Raw genomic sequence first — 14,315 nt, forward strand, 5'->3', positions numbered from 1 at the left:
AGGCCCCCATGGTCTAGATGCTAAGGAAATACCACCGGTGCGATACCGTATCGGAAAGGAATACGTATGAAGAAAGAAAGAGAACAACAGTTTCTCGTCACATGCTTGTAATGCCCCTTGTATCCTTAAAAAAAGAAGAAGAGATGAAAGATGATGCAGTCGCTATGAGATCTGGAGGCTAAAAACAAAAAAAAAAAAAAGAAAACAGAAAAAAGAAAAAAGAAAAAAGGGACGAAACAAGGTGAGAAGACATGGTAGGTGAGACTAGCTAGTTCTTCCATACAGCCAGAATAAACGCCACCTAATCCTTATGGAAACCTGCGAGAAAGCGAAAAAAAAGAGGTCTTCGTGTGAGAGTATGCGTCGTTTGCAGTTCCGTCAATGATGTCCAGCACCCTTGTCTTCTAAACTTTTTGTCGGCGGAGGAGCCTATTGTCGGTGGAACTCGTGGGGACAGACTGGCTGTCACGGCGGGGAAACAGTTGGGGTTCAATTGTCTGAACAGGACGGCTTCAGTATCAGAGAGGGTATGTCCACGAGTGGGGATGGTGCTCCCTGGAGGGTAGTGTGTGGCCTTCCACTTCCCCAGACAGGACATTGGTGCTGGGTCCGGGAGGCATGTTGTGTATGATGTGTAGTGGAACGTGGCACAAGTAAGTCGCGGAGCTGCAGAGAGCGCAGTGTTCACATTTTGATTAGAGTGGGCTTTGCTGCTCGCTGAAGGTCTATGAGCCCGGTGGAGGTGCATAGAGTCGGCAGTGCGATGTGCGGCTTTTCCGAGCTGCGGGAAGCGCATCAGCTTGGGTGAACGCGACGTTGCCAGTCATGCCTGATACTGTGTCGAGACATGGCGTGCAGTAGCCACCGCTTTGCTGTACAGGCGCTCAATCGTGGTGGTTGTGGTGGAAGCCCAGAGCAGGCTTCTCAGACCGGAGGAATATAACAGCCCGTTGCGTCAATTACCCAGCTGATCGACTCCCTCCAGCTAGTATCTAGATGCAAACCAATATCTCGAATCAGCCGAGTGCCCCATTCGCCAATCCACCAATGCGCCCGCAAGGAATGGATAATGACAGCATAGTGCGCTAGAATCGCCAGCGCAAAGGGTTGTCGCTCTCGGACCAGCTCAACGTATCGTGGTGGAATTCGGAACATCCATTGGAAGGCGATGATCATGGTTTCCCCTCCTCGCGCAAGCTTGTCCAGGGAGAATCCGAGTTGCTGGATGGTCGCATCGTAGACGTCCTTTTCGTGCTTCGGGTCCTTATTCGCCAAATCCATATTCCGCCTCGATAGAGACATAATAGCCAGGCGTGAAGTGTCCGGCATCTTCGGTTGCGAGTTGTCGTAGTCTAGCAAAGGGCTGAACTCTCCGTCAGCAACCCAGTTGATGATATCACCCTGGACATCTATGGATCCCCTGGTGAACTGGAAAATGTCCATCAGCGCATCCAGGGCGTTGGATTGCCTGGTGGTGGTCGTGGAAGAAGGGTTTCCTTGAAAGGCGAAGGCAAAGACGACCATAATGCTGGAAAGGGCAAAGGCGGCGTTGCAATTGGACCGGTCTAGATGTTCCGCGACTTTGGCCAGGCCTGCCACGGCCTGTTGCTGATGGCTCTTGGCGGTACGCATATAGTCTTCCTTGGTCGTTCCAGAATTGGTCGTGGTGGAGGAAGGGGAGGAGGCCAAATGTAGGGCTGACAGGGCCAGGATACCATGCATCAAGAATGGGTGGCGCATTGCCTCGCGCGGAACCACACCCTGCCAAATGCCTTCCACGGTGCTATTGCGCGAGACAGAAAGATAGGTGGTGGTGCACCACTGCATCATTAATTCCAAGTCCTTAATGTTGAGCTCGCCTGGCGGCGAACATGGACTAATGGGATGGTCCATTACAAGGCGATATTGGGCGTAAATCCGGGTGCTGGGCTGTGATGAAGCGACCGCTGTCCGTGTTGGCGGAATCGTGGGCGTAGTGGAGCGGGACTTGACCCTAGGCCAGACCAGCGAGCTAGGCGATGAGATCTTATACTGGCATCTTATATTGTCACTGGTACAATGCGAGCACTGAGGATGTTCTCTGGGACACTGCATCTGCAATCAGTAACGGCATTGATAAGACAATGTGGTACGTCCAAAGTGCATAAAATGAAGTAAGTTTCCAAACGCCGATACAGTCTGGTAAGGTGCCTGAACCCTGAGGATCAGCGCATCACCAGGCATCAGGCATCCACAGAAAACATAAGGGGGAAAAGGGGAACAGTCAAGTGGGAGAAGATGGGAAAAGGTCACCACCACAACCGAGAATGATTAGGAAGACACGAACGGAAGAAATAGAGGAAGAACAAGAAATAAATGGAACAAAAAAAAATAGAAGAAAAGAAAAAAAGAAATAAAAAAACAAAAAAGAAAAAGAAGGATCAGAAGGATACAACAGAATCAGAAGAAGACAACCAATATTCAAAGGAAGACCGCAGGCAGGAACAACCACTTTACTTAATCTTTTAGCGAGGGCCTACCTTGATCTGTCGGTTCCTGCATCCATAACAGCCAGTCCGTGATAGGGCTCTGTAACTGCGCCGTGCAGGCATTGTCGACCCTCGACTCTGGATGTTGGTGTAACTTGGCGCAAGGGTATATGTTTCATAACATACCGACAGGCATTGCACCTTGTTTGTTCAGCCTAGTCCAGAAGACAAGAGAAAGGGAAGGAGGGAGGGTAAGAGACCAGAGGAGAGACAATTGGGTGGGGAGAACACGAGAGAGAGAGAGGGTCGATGTGTTTATAGGAGAAGTAATAAGTAGTCGTAGTAAGTCAGGGTTGTAGAGAAAAAAGGAATACAGAGTAAGGAGAAAGCGAGTGAGAGATGGCTGCAGTTCTGATAATAATGAGAACAGTCCAGAAGGAGGAGAAGAAGAATAATAATAAGAATAATGATAATCAAAGATGATCAAATATTGATGAAAACAAACACACACCAGACAGGAAACACAGAGACATACACACCCACATGCGCGCACACACATAACATGATCATCTTGCTGGCACGCCATGTTCGAGGTCTGGTCTTTTAATATTGGGATAATCTATTAGAATTTCCCTGCCTACCGCACACCTACACACTCTTTTTTTTTCCCCTTTGCCCCTTCCGGGCGCCTCCCCCCCTCAGTGGACACCACTTTTGGCAGACAGTTTCCAACCAACTAACCGATAGATCGTTGTTCGGAGTGGGTCTTGGGATAACAGAGTGGGCAAGATGGTTCATATTCATTCCATAGCTATCCCATATTGATAGTACACGCTACAAACTACACGGAACGGAGTAGCATTGCCGTTGTGAGCAAGACTTTAGGCTTACCGGCCACCAAGACTGTCTCGTCTTTGTTTAGATTCTATACTATGTAGAATAACAGGGTAATTTTCTTTCTTGAGTTTTGTTTCATTTCCAGTTTCTCCTTCCTTTTTCCTCCTCTTCTGTTCCAAAACTGCTTGCTCCACCCTTCATGCACAAATCTGAAATGTCTGACTGCCAGTGCCGCGGCCTGTGCAGCAGACACCAAACCAGTAAATGCGGAGTGGCCTCTTGCCTAAACCTGCAGGACTACCTCGACTTTAGCAAATACCATTATCTACTATGATCTCCATCATTGCAGTCCATCATTCCCTACCGATTGACATGGAGACTGCCGGTCTCAGGCCAAAAAAAATAAATAACAAAAAAAAAGGGACGCTCGTCAAGGATTGACGGAGCTTCGGGATCTCCGCACCTTTCCAAGTCAAGATTATCCATTCTTGTCCATCCAAGAACCACTACCGTTGAGATAGACGAAAAAATTGGACGATCCATCAGTGAATACCGAAAAGCACCAGTCCAAGTGCTGGAGTACATTCTCCTTCCAGTTAGTCTTGCCGGGAGAGGGAGGAAAGTCCGTGATTTGTGGATGCTTTTTGATCTTTGACTCTTTCACTATTGAATTACCCTACTATTAATACCGACTGCGTCCAGACGTTCGGTTCATCTATCAACCATCGATCGCAACCTTTCCCTAACCGGATTGCCCTTGACATGACCTCCACCTGATCTCGAACGAGCCACTCAATCAAGGGATCTACTTTCCTCTTGGGCTTCATCCTTTGTGATCCTTCTTCTTCCATCGCAACTTCGATGAATCTGCGGAGTACGGAGCATTCATGTACAAAGGACGATATTTGCCCCTTGTCAGGACTTATCAGACAGTCCATCCCCTGAACACATATGCAAGACCCATCGTCAGGTTCGTTTTGCCGCCAAATGCCCAGTGCAGCGTAGAAGCATGGATCGGTGGTGGAGATGCATCCTGTTGGGAAGACCACACAAACCGAAGTGGGAGAAAGGGAGGTTGCATTTGCTTCTGCTCAGGGACTCCGACTTGTAGTCCGTGTAGAGCCTGACTGACGTAAGTCACGCATACTTCAAGTGGTACCAACGACTTCTGTGACCACAATCCCTACTCGGGCTGGAGAACACTCTTGAGGTTCCAGTTCAAGCGGCATTTGGGGAAGAGAGAGCGCGCAAAAGAGGAAAAAAGGGAAAAAAAAAAAAAAACCGTGAAGCAACAAGACTTCAACCTCGGGAGGGATTTCGTATCATGAATCTGGCCAATGTAGCTATGCGCGGCCCTTTTCTTCTCTTCTCTTCCCCCCTCTCTCTCTCCATGATGGATTATGGACCTCTCCTCGTCATGCCGTCTTGGGACAAAACCATCCACGCCGCGCCCGCCCGCCCACCCCGGGGTGGACCCCCGGCCACTTGCAGGCCAAACCCAAAACAGTATTTCTCAAATCCCAAACCCATCCCCCCGTCGCCCTCCCCGCCCCTTTCCCTATCGCGGTCTAGTTCCACTGAGTGATGAACCCTGCTTTTGCCATTTCGGGTAATCAAGATTCTTGGTGTTTTCCCACCGTGTGATTGGCCATGCTGTTGCAGGACTTTTCTGTCCACTCCCGAATCAGGCATAAGGTTGAGTTCGGCCCGTGGTACGGCGCAGCCAACTTTGATACGGAGTAATCGATGGATCCCTAGCCTTATGGTTATGAAGGGTGGTAGATCGGGTTTCCCTTCAAACCTGATAGCTTACGTGGGATTCAGAGAAGAGGTTTCACATTGGTATGGAAAGGTCCGTCAATGATAGCCAAAAGGAGGGGAAGAGAAACCTTGTTGGTCGATCGTTCACAATAGTGGCTCGGTGCAGTGGAGCCCCGGACGGATTTCTCTTCCTGAACGAGCGTAACCGTCTTCGATAGCTTGACGATGCCACACGGATCCTATCTAGTAACATCCATCGTTGTGCTCGGCCATGACCGAAACAGAGATCAATTGAGCACGTAGAGAACTAACTACTAAAGTACACTAGGGAAAGTTATACCTTGTATTGCTCGAGGCTAACTTTAAATACGACTGGGTGACTTGTAAGACATGTGCTCCTCGCCCAGATATAGTAACCTAAACGCACATCCGATTGTTCTCTCTGAAGGTCATGGCTGGTCATTGACTCATAGCAGCTTACTAATGGGTCCGTGTATAATTTATGTGCAGGCAGACCTGAGCAAACATCACGAATGGTAATGAATATCAACCTACCCCTCCCCCCCCCTCCGGGGAAGCCTGAACGATTGTGATCGAAAACCACATCTTTTCACTTGACGGGCTCCAATTTGCTTGCGTCAATTGCTAAATCAAATGTCACGTAAGGTTGGAATAGACTCTTCCGTCGTTATAATCCTCCAATGAACAGGATACCCAATACTCTGTACCGGTAAACCCTGGGCTACCTCGATATGCTCTGGATATTCCATCAAGCGAGACATCATTAAAACCTCCACCTTTCTTTCTGATTTCTATACATAGTACGGAGCACTTCTCACTGAAACCACCATGAGCTTATGCTTGAAAAGTATACCACAAACAGGACACCGCAAAGTCTAAATTGCGAAACGGCTGATATGAAGCTGGCCAAGCAGCCAACCATCCGGTATGAATCCTGGTTCATGCCCATAGCGTGGTGCCTGCTTCTCCTCTCCCAAACACTTCGTGCGCTTATTCTATTCTCCTCAATTTAGAGGTGAGTAGGCTTTGTTTTATGGCTATATTTGCATAGACCTACTATAGAAGAGTGTCTCACCTCGTTCGTCCGGCACCCGGATGGCAGCTAGTACTACCACTACTTAGTGCATTGCTGCTATATTTAGAGATGATGCAGCGGGAGGGAGGAGATGTTCCAGAAAACTGAGCAGATCCCCCTCAGGCTGTGTTAGTAGTAGCTACTCTATGCTCTTGCCACTCCACTTGATGTACTAGGCTTGATCTCGGCGCAAGAGGGAGGGGATGCATCGAAATTGGATGAGATGATGAGATCCTCATTCCAGCGAGGAAGATAGAACTTACAGAGGGAGGATAGCTCAAGTAAAGGAATTCACCCACCCAACCATCTCGATTGAGTTGCATGCTGGCAACGCTGAAAGCAGCAGCGCCCTTCGTAACCAACTTTTCCTATTACTGGCGAATGTTCATTCCGCGTCGATAGGTATGGCTTTCCTCCTACAGTACCCATCTGTATCTACGTGTGTTCCCTCGCCGCCAACCAGTGATCGTGATCGAGACCCATCCACGGGACGTCATATACACCGAACCCCTCCCCCCCAGTAAATATTGAAGAACAAAAAGAAAAAACCAAAAAAAAGGAAGACTCGAGATTAAAGTCCCGACTCCCGACCGTCCCGATCCCCGGTCCCTCTAACTACCCTCTGCGGGCCGTGCTCGTGTACTTCCATGATCCCATCCAACCAGCAAGTCAGGTAAGCATGGTTGTCGGAGAAAAACGCAGCAAAGTGATGGAGGCTGGAGCGGGTGGCTAAAGGGGGTGGGGGGGCGTAAAAGCGAGTGGAGATCGGGGGAAGGAGGGGCGCACGTTTCGGCCGGAGCGGAGGAAAGAAGATCGAGCGAGAGCCGAGAGATTGGAATCATGTTATGTTTAGGTACTCCGTACTTTAAAGTGTTTATTGCTAAAGAGCCGTGGTGGGTCCAGGCCTTGAAAGTTGACGGAGAGGAAGATGGGAGAAGGATCATCGAGAGCGGTAGGCATAAGGATCTGACATCGTGCCCAGCGTCATCGTCATGATTGTCGCCGCGACCCCCAGGACATTGCACGAGATTCTTCTAGCGTTCCGTGAATGGTTGCAGTCCTTTTCTTTTCCTTTCTTTTTGCTTTCGGATTGATCGAGCCGGTGTGGTCCAATTCATTCAACATCTAGATATCTCCATAAACTTTTTGCTTTGGCTTTAGACCGTTGCGCTCGGGGCCTGCCTGTGTGGTCTGCATTCACTCTATCCGGGAAAGCGTAGCGAGAAAAACGCGCGTAGGGTTTGAACATTTTCCGCGCCATTTCGTTACTATGGAGTAGTACTTTGCAGTCGATTCGATGTGTTGAAACTTGGGAGGGGTTCAGCCTGCTAAACTGAGCATCCTCAAGGACACCTCATTCTTCGGCGCCTCTTTTTCACAACGTCATCTTCGGAGCGTTGAAGCCATTCCCGAACGGGTAAATGCATTGCTTATGCCTGGGCATCGCAAACCTCCCTAGGGCTGGCGTGGCATTGTCCCGACGAAAACGCTTGGATGCACAAACGAACTGACCATTCGGATGATCACGATTACTACGGACAACGCGGGCCGGGATCGAGTTAACGGTGTCAAGGCATGTGCGTATCTTGGGATCGGCGCGCGAGCTTTTGCCGTCTGCTGAGAGCGTGTTCTCGAAGTGTACGAGATAACCTCCGCCATGATTTGTCAAGCGATTGAACGCATGATGAGATCTGGTATATTGGCGCGAGGCAATGGGGGGTTATCCTTTCGCTTCGTTTTACCATGATTACCACCAATCCTGATTACCAACGTGAGTTCGGATGTTGATTAGGCTTGCTACGATATGGGGCCATTTTGCTTCCAGGCTTTACTGGTCTTGCTCAGTGCAGCTTCGTAACCCCGTCTGGTCACGGTGGCTACCTATCGGAGAACTTGTTTTAGACTCCACAGTCGAAAGGCCAAAGACTGATCGATATTCGCAGGTATTGTACATCTGATGAACCTGGTGAGGACCAACGAAATGACTCCCTTTTTCTCTAAGCAAGAAGTTGCCTGAGGCGCTGTAGCCGCACACACTCGCCGTGATACGATGATTCTCACGATTGTTGTTCGTCAAGCGAGTCCCCTTGTTTGCCATCCCCTCATTTCGTGCTTCTACATCATGGTGAAGAAGGCACGGCTCAGAATCGCCAAAGCCCAGAGTCAGAATACAAAGCTGATGGGAGAAAAGGAGCGCGGCTTGGTCATGCCACAAGAATTCGTACCTCTCGTGTGCTGCTCCTCATCTGTATCAGCTTGCCATATATAGCCAGCTATGCCTTCGAGCCATTGACGCAGAGTTCAGGACTGTGGACCAAGGATCACTTTATTTGCCGTGTGATCAGACTACCCATCTTTGCTGGAGAGCCAATCTCTTGAGTGCTTTGACGCGCAACTCTCGTTTTACGGGTGCGACTGACAAGGTTAGTCATCTAGGAAACTATTCTGCAAAGCAACTAGAAATATGAGTGCAACTTGCAACCCTGAATTGACCATCTCCAAACGCACCTCCGGCAGGGCCAACACAGCAGTATGGCCTGCTTAAGATGCAGCATGCGCTGAGCAACACTGACGTCAAGCCCTGGCTCTGTTCCAAGCGTGATGGTGAGAGTTAAGTAGGTCGGCGATGACAGGCGCTATCTCCAGCAGAAGCCCCAAAATAGGCTCTCCAGAGGTCTCCTTAGAGATGGGCTGAAACAATGAGGATTTGACGCAAGTGATGCGGATGGCCGAGTGTTCGAGGTTGCATCGCGGGGAAATGAGACTGGTAGTTACATGAGAACATTGGTCATAAACCCATCACAAGCAGTTTCGTGACTGTCAGTTACTGTTAACAACCATCGAAACCATGGACAACTGTTTGAAAACTATAACCCTTGTCTTAGAATCCACTTTGAAACTAGTCGTTTATAGGTATATATCGCTACTAGCATGATTGACAATATATATCAGTTGTTAACATTTGTCAACAAATCCCAAAGGGTTGGAGATAGTTTCTAGTAATGAGATTTCCTAGCAGTTAAGTTCTCGTCATGATATAATTCCATATATCTAAAAACTTATATATATGTAATTGTTTATGACTATCTACAATTCTCTAAAATCAGTTCATAGCTTTTTAGTGCTGGTTGGTGGACTACGGAAGATTACAAGATCGCAGTCTACTACCCTTCAACTGACCACCACCAGTGGATAGAGTAAGCAGGGAATCTGCTACTAAAGGAGGGCCTGGTCGCATATGCCGTCCACACCTTGCTTGTCATGGCAATACAGCCACTGCTTTGACTGAACCGCAGCTGAAGACGAAACATGCATATGCACACAGGGATAATATTTGTGCAGACAGAGAATCCTCGATTGTGACTCTGAAAGTTTAGTCGTCGACATCTTATGCTATGCTATTTCTTCATTCGTTTCATACGATCTGACAGCAAGAGGGGTCATAGAATCCCCTTTGATGTAGATTAGGAGTAGTCACGACGGGATAGAATCAATGATTGCATTTGAAGATCTCAGAAGGTTGCCAGAGACAAGGTGAAACAATGATGAACCTCGACTGATGCCAATGAAAGTTAAGGACTAAGGAACAGTGAAGAATGTATAAATTAGCAGGGTAAAAAACATGTACTTCACGGTGCAGACGGATGACTAGTACGATCTTATCCATACAGCCCAGTGATGCAAACCAAGTAACTTAATAGTACCAGCCACCAGCATAAGGAGGGCACCAATCAAGGCGCAGCAGTCCTTAGCTCTTGCGGATAAATCAGCCTTTCGGGGACGCTAAATGCATCCATCCCGGGTCCCGGTACTCCGTAAGGCTTGGGGATAAGGCTGTTTGCCATTTTTGTTTGTTTGTGACTACAGTACTCTGGATGCTAGCATAATATTTATAGGAAGTGATAGGTTGAGCCAAAGTTAGCCACGAGCTAGAGATCTGAGCACGTGTTGATGCTTGTAAAAGCGAGAAAAATAGAACATGAATCAGCTCGTTTCGTTTATTTTCTGTTGCGAGGTGGGTCAATGATAGACCCTCCCTTCGTAGGGAGGTATCAATTATAGTCGACATCGATCTACTCTCCAAAACTGAAAAGATTACTGGCAAAATAATAGATAGTCTGCATTTATGTGGCTTGAGGAGATCAATGCTGAAATCAAACAGGAAAGAACAGCGGTTCATGGTATACCTTCTCAGATGAAGATATACACAAAACGGCATCTTTCAGGCAGTAATCCCGAAGCGGCAGGGAACTCTTTCACCTCACCCCATTGATCCGTCTATCTGCATTAACAATTGTCCAGTCGCGGCTTAATACTCTGCGAACGGGAGTTCTGATGACATAAATTGATGGCAGCTGCTTCGAACGGGGAGGAGAGTTCGTTCGTGAGCGTCGAATGTCAGCTTAAATCGACCCAAGACGGAGGATCGATGGCGCCTGCAGGAGGGCAAACGGGAATGGGATTGGTTGAGAGAAAAGACTGACACCCCACTGCATCCTGATCAGGTCTAGCTGAATTCAAACCGCAGTCGGTCAATCAAGAATCTCATTTGTCGAATTCTTCCCCCTCTTCTTCCGGTGTTACATTGTGACTTCCATCAGTTGACTGCTGCTGTCCTACGAACAGGGCCCGGGCGCACACGGGGATGTTTCGCAGGAGGTTGAAGATGAAACATCAATGCAGACTGCTCAAGGGATGGTCGGAGAAAAGTGTCTAAATGATGCAGAAATAGTTGGGAAGGAATTGAGGAAATCAGGAATTAGAAATGAAAGGATCGTTCGTATACTGGAGGAGGGGGAATGAGGATGACGATGATGACCTCCGGAGTACTAGTATGCTCCGTGAAGCTCCCAGTAGGATGCACCCGGCAAAAGGCAAAGCTCCGGACTGGGCAAGTGACCGAACCCGACTGTCTGGTTCGAGGTTCCTGCGCCGGCTTGAGTGCTGATCAGCTCCTGATCCGTGACGCGACTAAAACCCCTCGAATATGCGCTAATATCACGCCGGGTCCGGGCGTGTTGCAGCCAAGCGGTAATTGTTGGGTGGAGATTAGCGAGGCGGAGGGGTCATCTCTCCGTATTCTGGTCTCCTGGCAGTCCTCTAAACCGCCTACCGCACGGGGCTTCCTCTGGTGTCTGCTGGTTGTTCTACTGGTATTCTTGGTATTCTGCTGGTATTGTTCCCTCCCCTCCCAAGCCGTTAGCGGGCAGTCCGTGGGTTGTACTAGACATTAATTACAGCCAGCAACAGACAGCTCCGTAATCCGGGAACCCCCTAACCCCCCCCCAAACATATGGATCACAAGCAAATACCTTAATTCTTCTACCCTGGACGATGCAGTAATTGTCAATTAATTCGGTCTTCATCAGAGCTGATATCTGCCTTCGCATCTCAATCCCACCCCCAGAATCCCCAATTGCCTGTCCTAGCACGGTTCTTGTCGAGACGGAAATGACGAGCATGAAATTGAAGGCGGACTGAAAGAGCGCAAGAGAGAGATGAGCTCATGCAGCGCAATTCTGGAACTTCTCCAAAAAAAATTGCCCGTGACTCCGCCCACTTACTGAACTGAACTGCCCACTGCTACTTACTTTCTTGTACCCCATTTCTCTCTCAACTCTCCCCGCGACTACCAAATTAAACAATCCCTCCTTTTCTTTCCTCTTCCCTCTGCCTTTGCGGTTCTACTGCCTCTTGGACATTCGCTTTTGTTCTCTTTCGACGTTTGGCCCTTCGTCAGCCAGCCTCACCACGCGCGCCGCGCTCGTATGCAACCCCGCCATTTTCAGCTTCACCTCCCTCCGCTTGGCTGAGTCCGCGCTATCGCTAAGACAAGCCACGAGCCTCAGCTCCCCTTTCCACTCACATCCTTCCGCCCGTCCCGTTTCACTTCATGGATCGTATTCCTCCACCGCCACTCGCCATGGATCGAATTCCGCCCTCTTCATCTTACCCCACGCCTGGGTCCGCTGGCCCTGTGCCCTCCGCCATGGCCTCCGCAAGTCATCTTGCTCCGCTCTCCACCGTGCACGAGGGTCGCATTTGGTCCTTACAAGTAGTACAGCAGCCGGTTCGCGCCCGCATGTGTGGCTTTGGTGACAAGGTCGGTCTTGTCTATACCCTCCCGCCCCAACGGGGGTCAGCGCATGGATCTGAAAATTTCGTTTGTCGCATGTGCTCGAATGGTTCGGCAAGCTCGAGATGTTGGATCCATGTGTCTCGGGTATTGGTCCGGATGCAGTTCCGTTGGCGAAGGACTGCCAGGCAGAAGCACGGTGTCCGATTGGGCTGCTGCCTACCCTGCATGGATCGGACTGTTCGTCGTGCTCGATGGTGCTGAGTCGCGAACGCAATGATCCCAGGTCTTCTCGCAATTGGCTGCTTCTGGTCGCTAGTGCTGTTTTGCTGATACTGCGAGTCGCATGGATCTGAATCTCAAGGTTGGCCGGCTGTCAGATGAAGAGATTTCTACACATGATGTTATTTTCCGAGCCAGGCGCTGTTCTGCTTTCAGCAGGTCGTTTTCATAATCGCTAACCATACGTAGGACCGACGTCCTATTACGCCTCCTCCATGCATCCGTTTGATTGTGCGCGATGCCCAAACAGAAAAGGAAATTGATATCAAGTAAGCCGCCGCCCCGGGAATCATGCGTGGCTACAGCGACCACAAAACTGACAATCTGGGATCAGTGAAATTGATACGTCCTTTTATGTGCTCATGGTCGACTTATGGAATGCGGAGGGAACGAGCGAAGTCAACCTGGTGAAGCATTCGGCCACATCTCCGTCGATATCTACTGCCATGTCCTCCTCATACCCGCCTCCGCTCCAAAACGTCTCCCCCTCGTATCCTCCGTACGCACAAAATGCCTATGGCCAACCTGTTCCATATCCGCATATGAACAACTACTACCCAGGCAACCCGCAACTCCAATACCAAAACCCTTATGCTGCCAATCCGCAAGCCCAAGGATATTATCCTTACTACCAGGGAGGTCACATGCCGCCCGCCGCCATGTCTCCGTCGCAGCCTGTTGCCGCCGGTACAGGGGGCATGTTCACGCGAAATCTCATCGGCAGTCTGAGCGCCAGCGCCTTCCGACTTACCGATCCGGAGAACAAGATTGGAGTCTGGTTCATTCTCCAGGACTTGAGCGTACGGACAGAAGGATCCTTCCGGTATGTGCTCCCACTGAGAAGTTTGATCATGCAGTTTTAGCTAACGGGCGTAGACTCAAAATGAGTTTTGTGAACGTGGGCACCCAATCCGGTGAATCCCCTAATGGTGTGTCGGTGATCAACCACGGGTCAGCGCCTGTGTTGGCATCTGTATTTTCTGAGCCCTTCCATGTATTCTCCGCCAAGAAGTTCCCTGGCGTCATCGAGAGCACGCCGCTCAGCAAATGCTTTGCGCTCCAAGGTATCAAGATTCCTATCCGAAAGGACGGCGTCAAGGGGTCGCGTGGGCGGCACAGTGACAACGATGATGGTGGGGACGACTACGACTAAAGCTGATGCTTTGGTGTCGATCGAGATCTGTCTCTTTCTCTTTGGCTGCTTGCTTTCCGTTGCTGTTTGCCTAATACCTCTTCTGGCGCAATGTTTTATGGCTCTGGTAATACGACCTGGGTTCCTGGGATGCGGTGTTTTCTAAAGGAAGGCTGGTCTGGGAACGGATTGGGTGTACTGGTATCGGGACCGGTGTCGCGGGTGTTTTTCTTCTTGATTCTGTTCTGTCTTCATTATGTTCTCTCTTGACTTCCTGTTCTATATCTCTTCCAGTCTTTACTAACTCATTTTGCCTATTCCTATTCTCCGTCTTGTCTGTGGCTACTATTTTACCACCATTGCTTCCGAGTCTGTATCACAAACCCCTCTGTGCGAATATTGCTTGCTTGATCGCTTGCTTGCGCTGATGCGTGTGTGTCCTCTGCTGCTGGAATCCTCAATCGCCCTCTGGTACTATCTATTGTCACCACGGGCGCAAGAACGTGTCGGAGACATACATTTACTGTAAATATCGGTATGAGACTGTCGGCACGTCATAACCCCCCAGTGTAGGTGTGAGTGACTCAATACTATACATGACAAGTATATAGGACTAGTAACCTAAGGTAATGGTCATTCACAGGGCCTCAAGTACCATCACTT

General features: G+C 49.4%; 2 protein-coding genes across 2 annotated transcripts; one reads left to right on the plus strand and one right to left on the minus strand.

Annotated features, from left to right (window-relative positions):
• Positions 1 to 924: 924 nt before the first annotated feature.
• BP01DRAFT_370534 (uncharacterized protein) lies at positions 925 to 3,054 on the minus strand (the record flags this gene model as incomplete). The annotated part of the gene is made up of 2 exons (XM_025576613.1): positions 925 to 1,924; positions 3,050 to 3,054. 2 exons carry the CDS (start codon positions 3,052 to 3,054, stop codon positions 925 to 927), a joined length of 1,005 nt encoding a protein of 334 aa, XP_025435899.1.
• Positions 3,055 to 12,085: 9,031 nt separating this feature from the next.
• BP01DRAFT_361933 (velvet factor family protein) lies at positions 12,086 to 13,673 on the plus strand (the record flags this gene model as incomplete). The annotated part of the gene is made up of 4 exons (XM_025576200.1): positions 12,086 to 12,265; positions 12,710 to 12,789; positions 12,855 to 13,343; positions 13,397 to 13,673. 4 exons carry the CDS (start codon positions 12,086 to 12,088, stop codon positions 13,671 to 13,673), a joined length of 1,026 nt encoding a protein of 341 aa, XP_025435900.1.
• Positions 13,674 to 14,315: the final 642 nt, after the last annotated feature.

Source organism: Aspergillus saccharolyticus (genome assembly GCF_003184585.1).
Source record: "Aspergillus saccharolyticus JOP 1030-1 unplaced genomic scaffold BP01scaffold_1, whole genome shotgun sequence".
In the NCBI taxonomy this organism is placed as follows: Eukaryota; Fungi; Ascomycota; class Eurotiomycetes; order Eurotiales; family Aspergillaceae; genus Aspergillus; species Aspergillus saccharolyticus.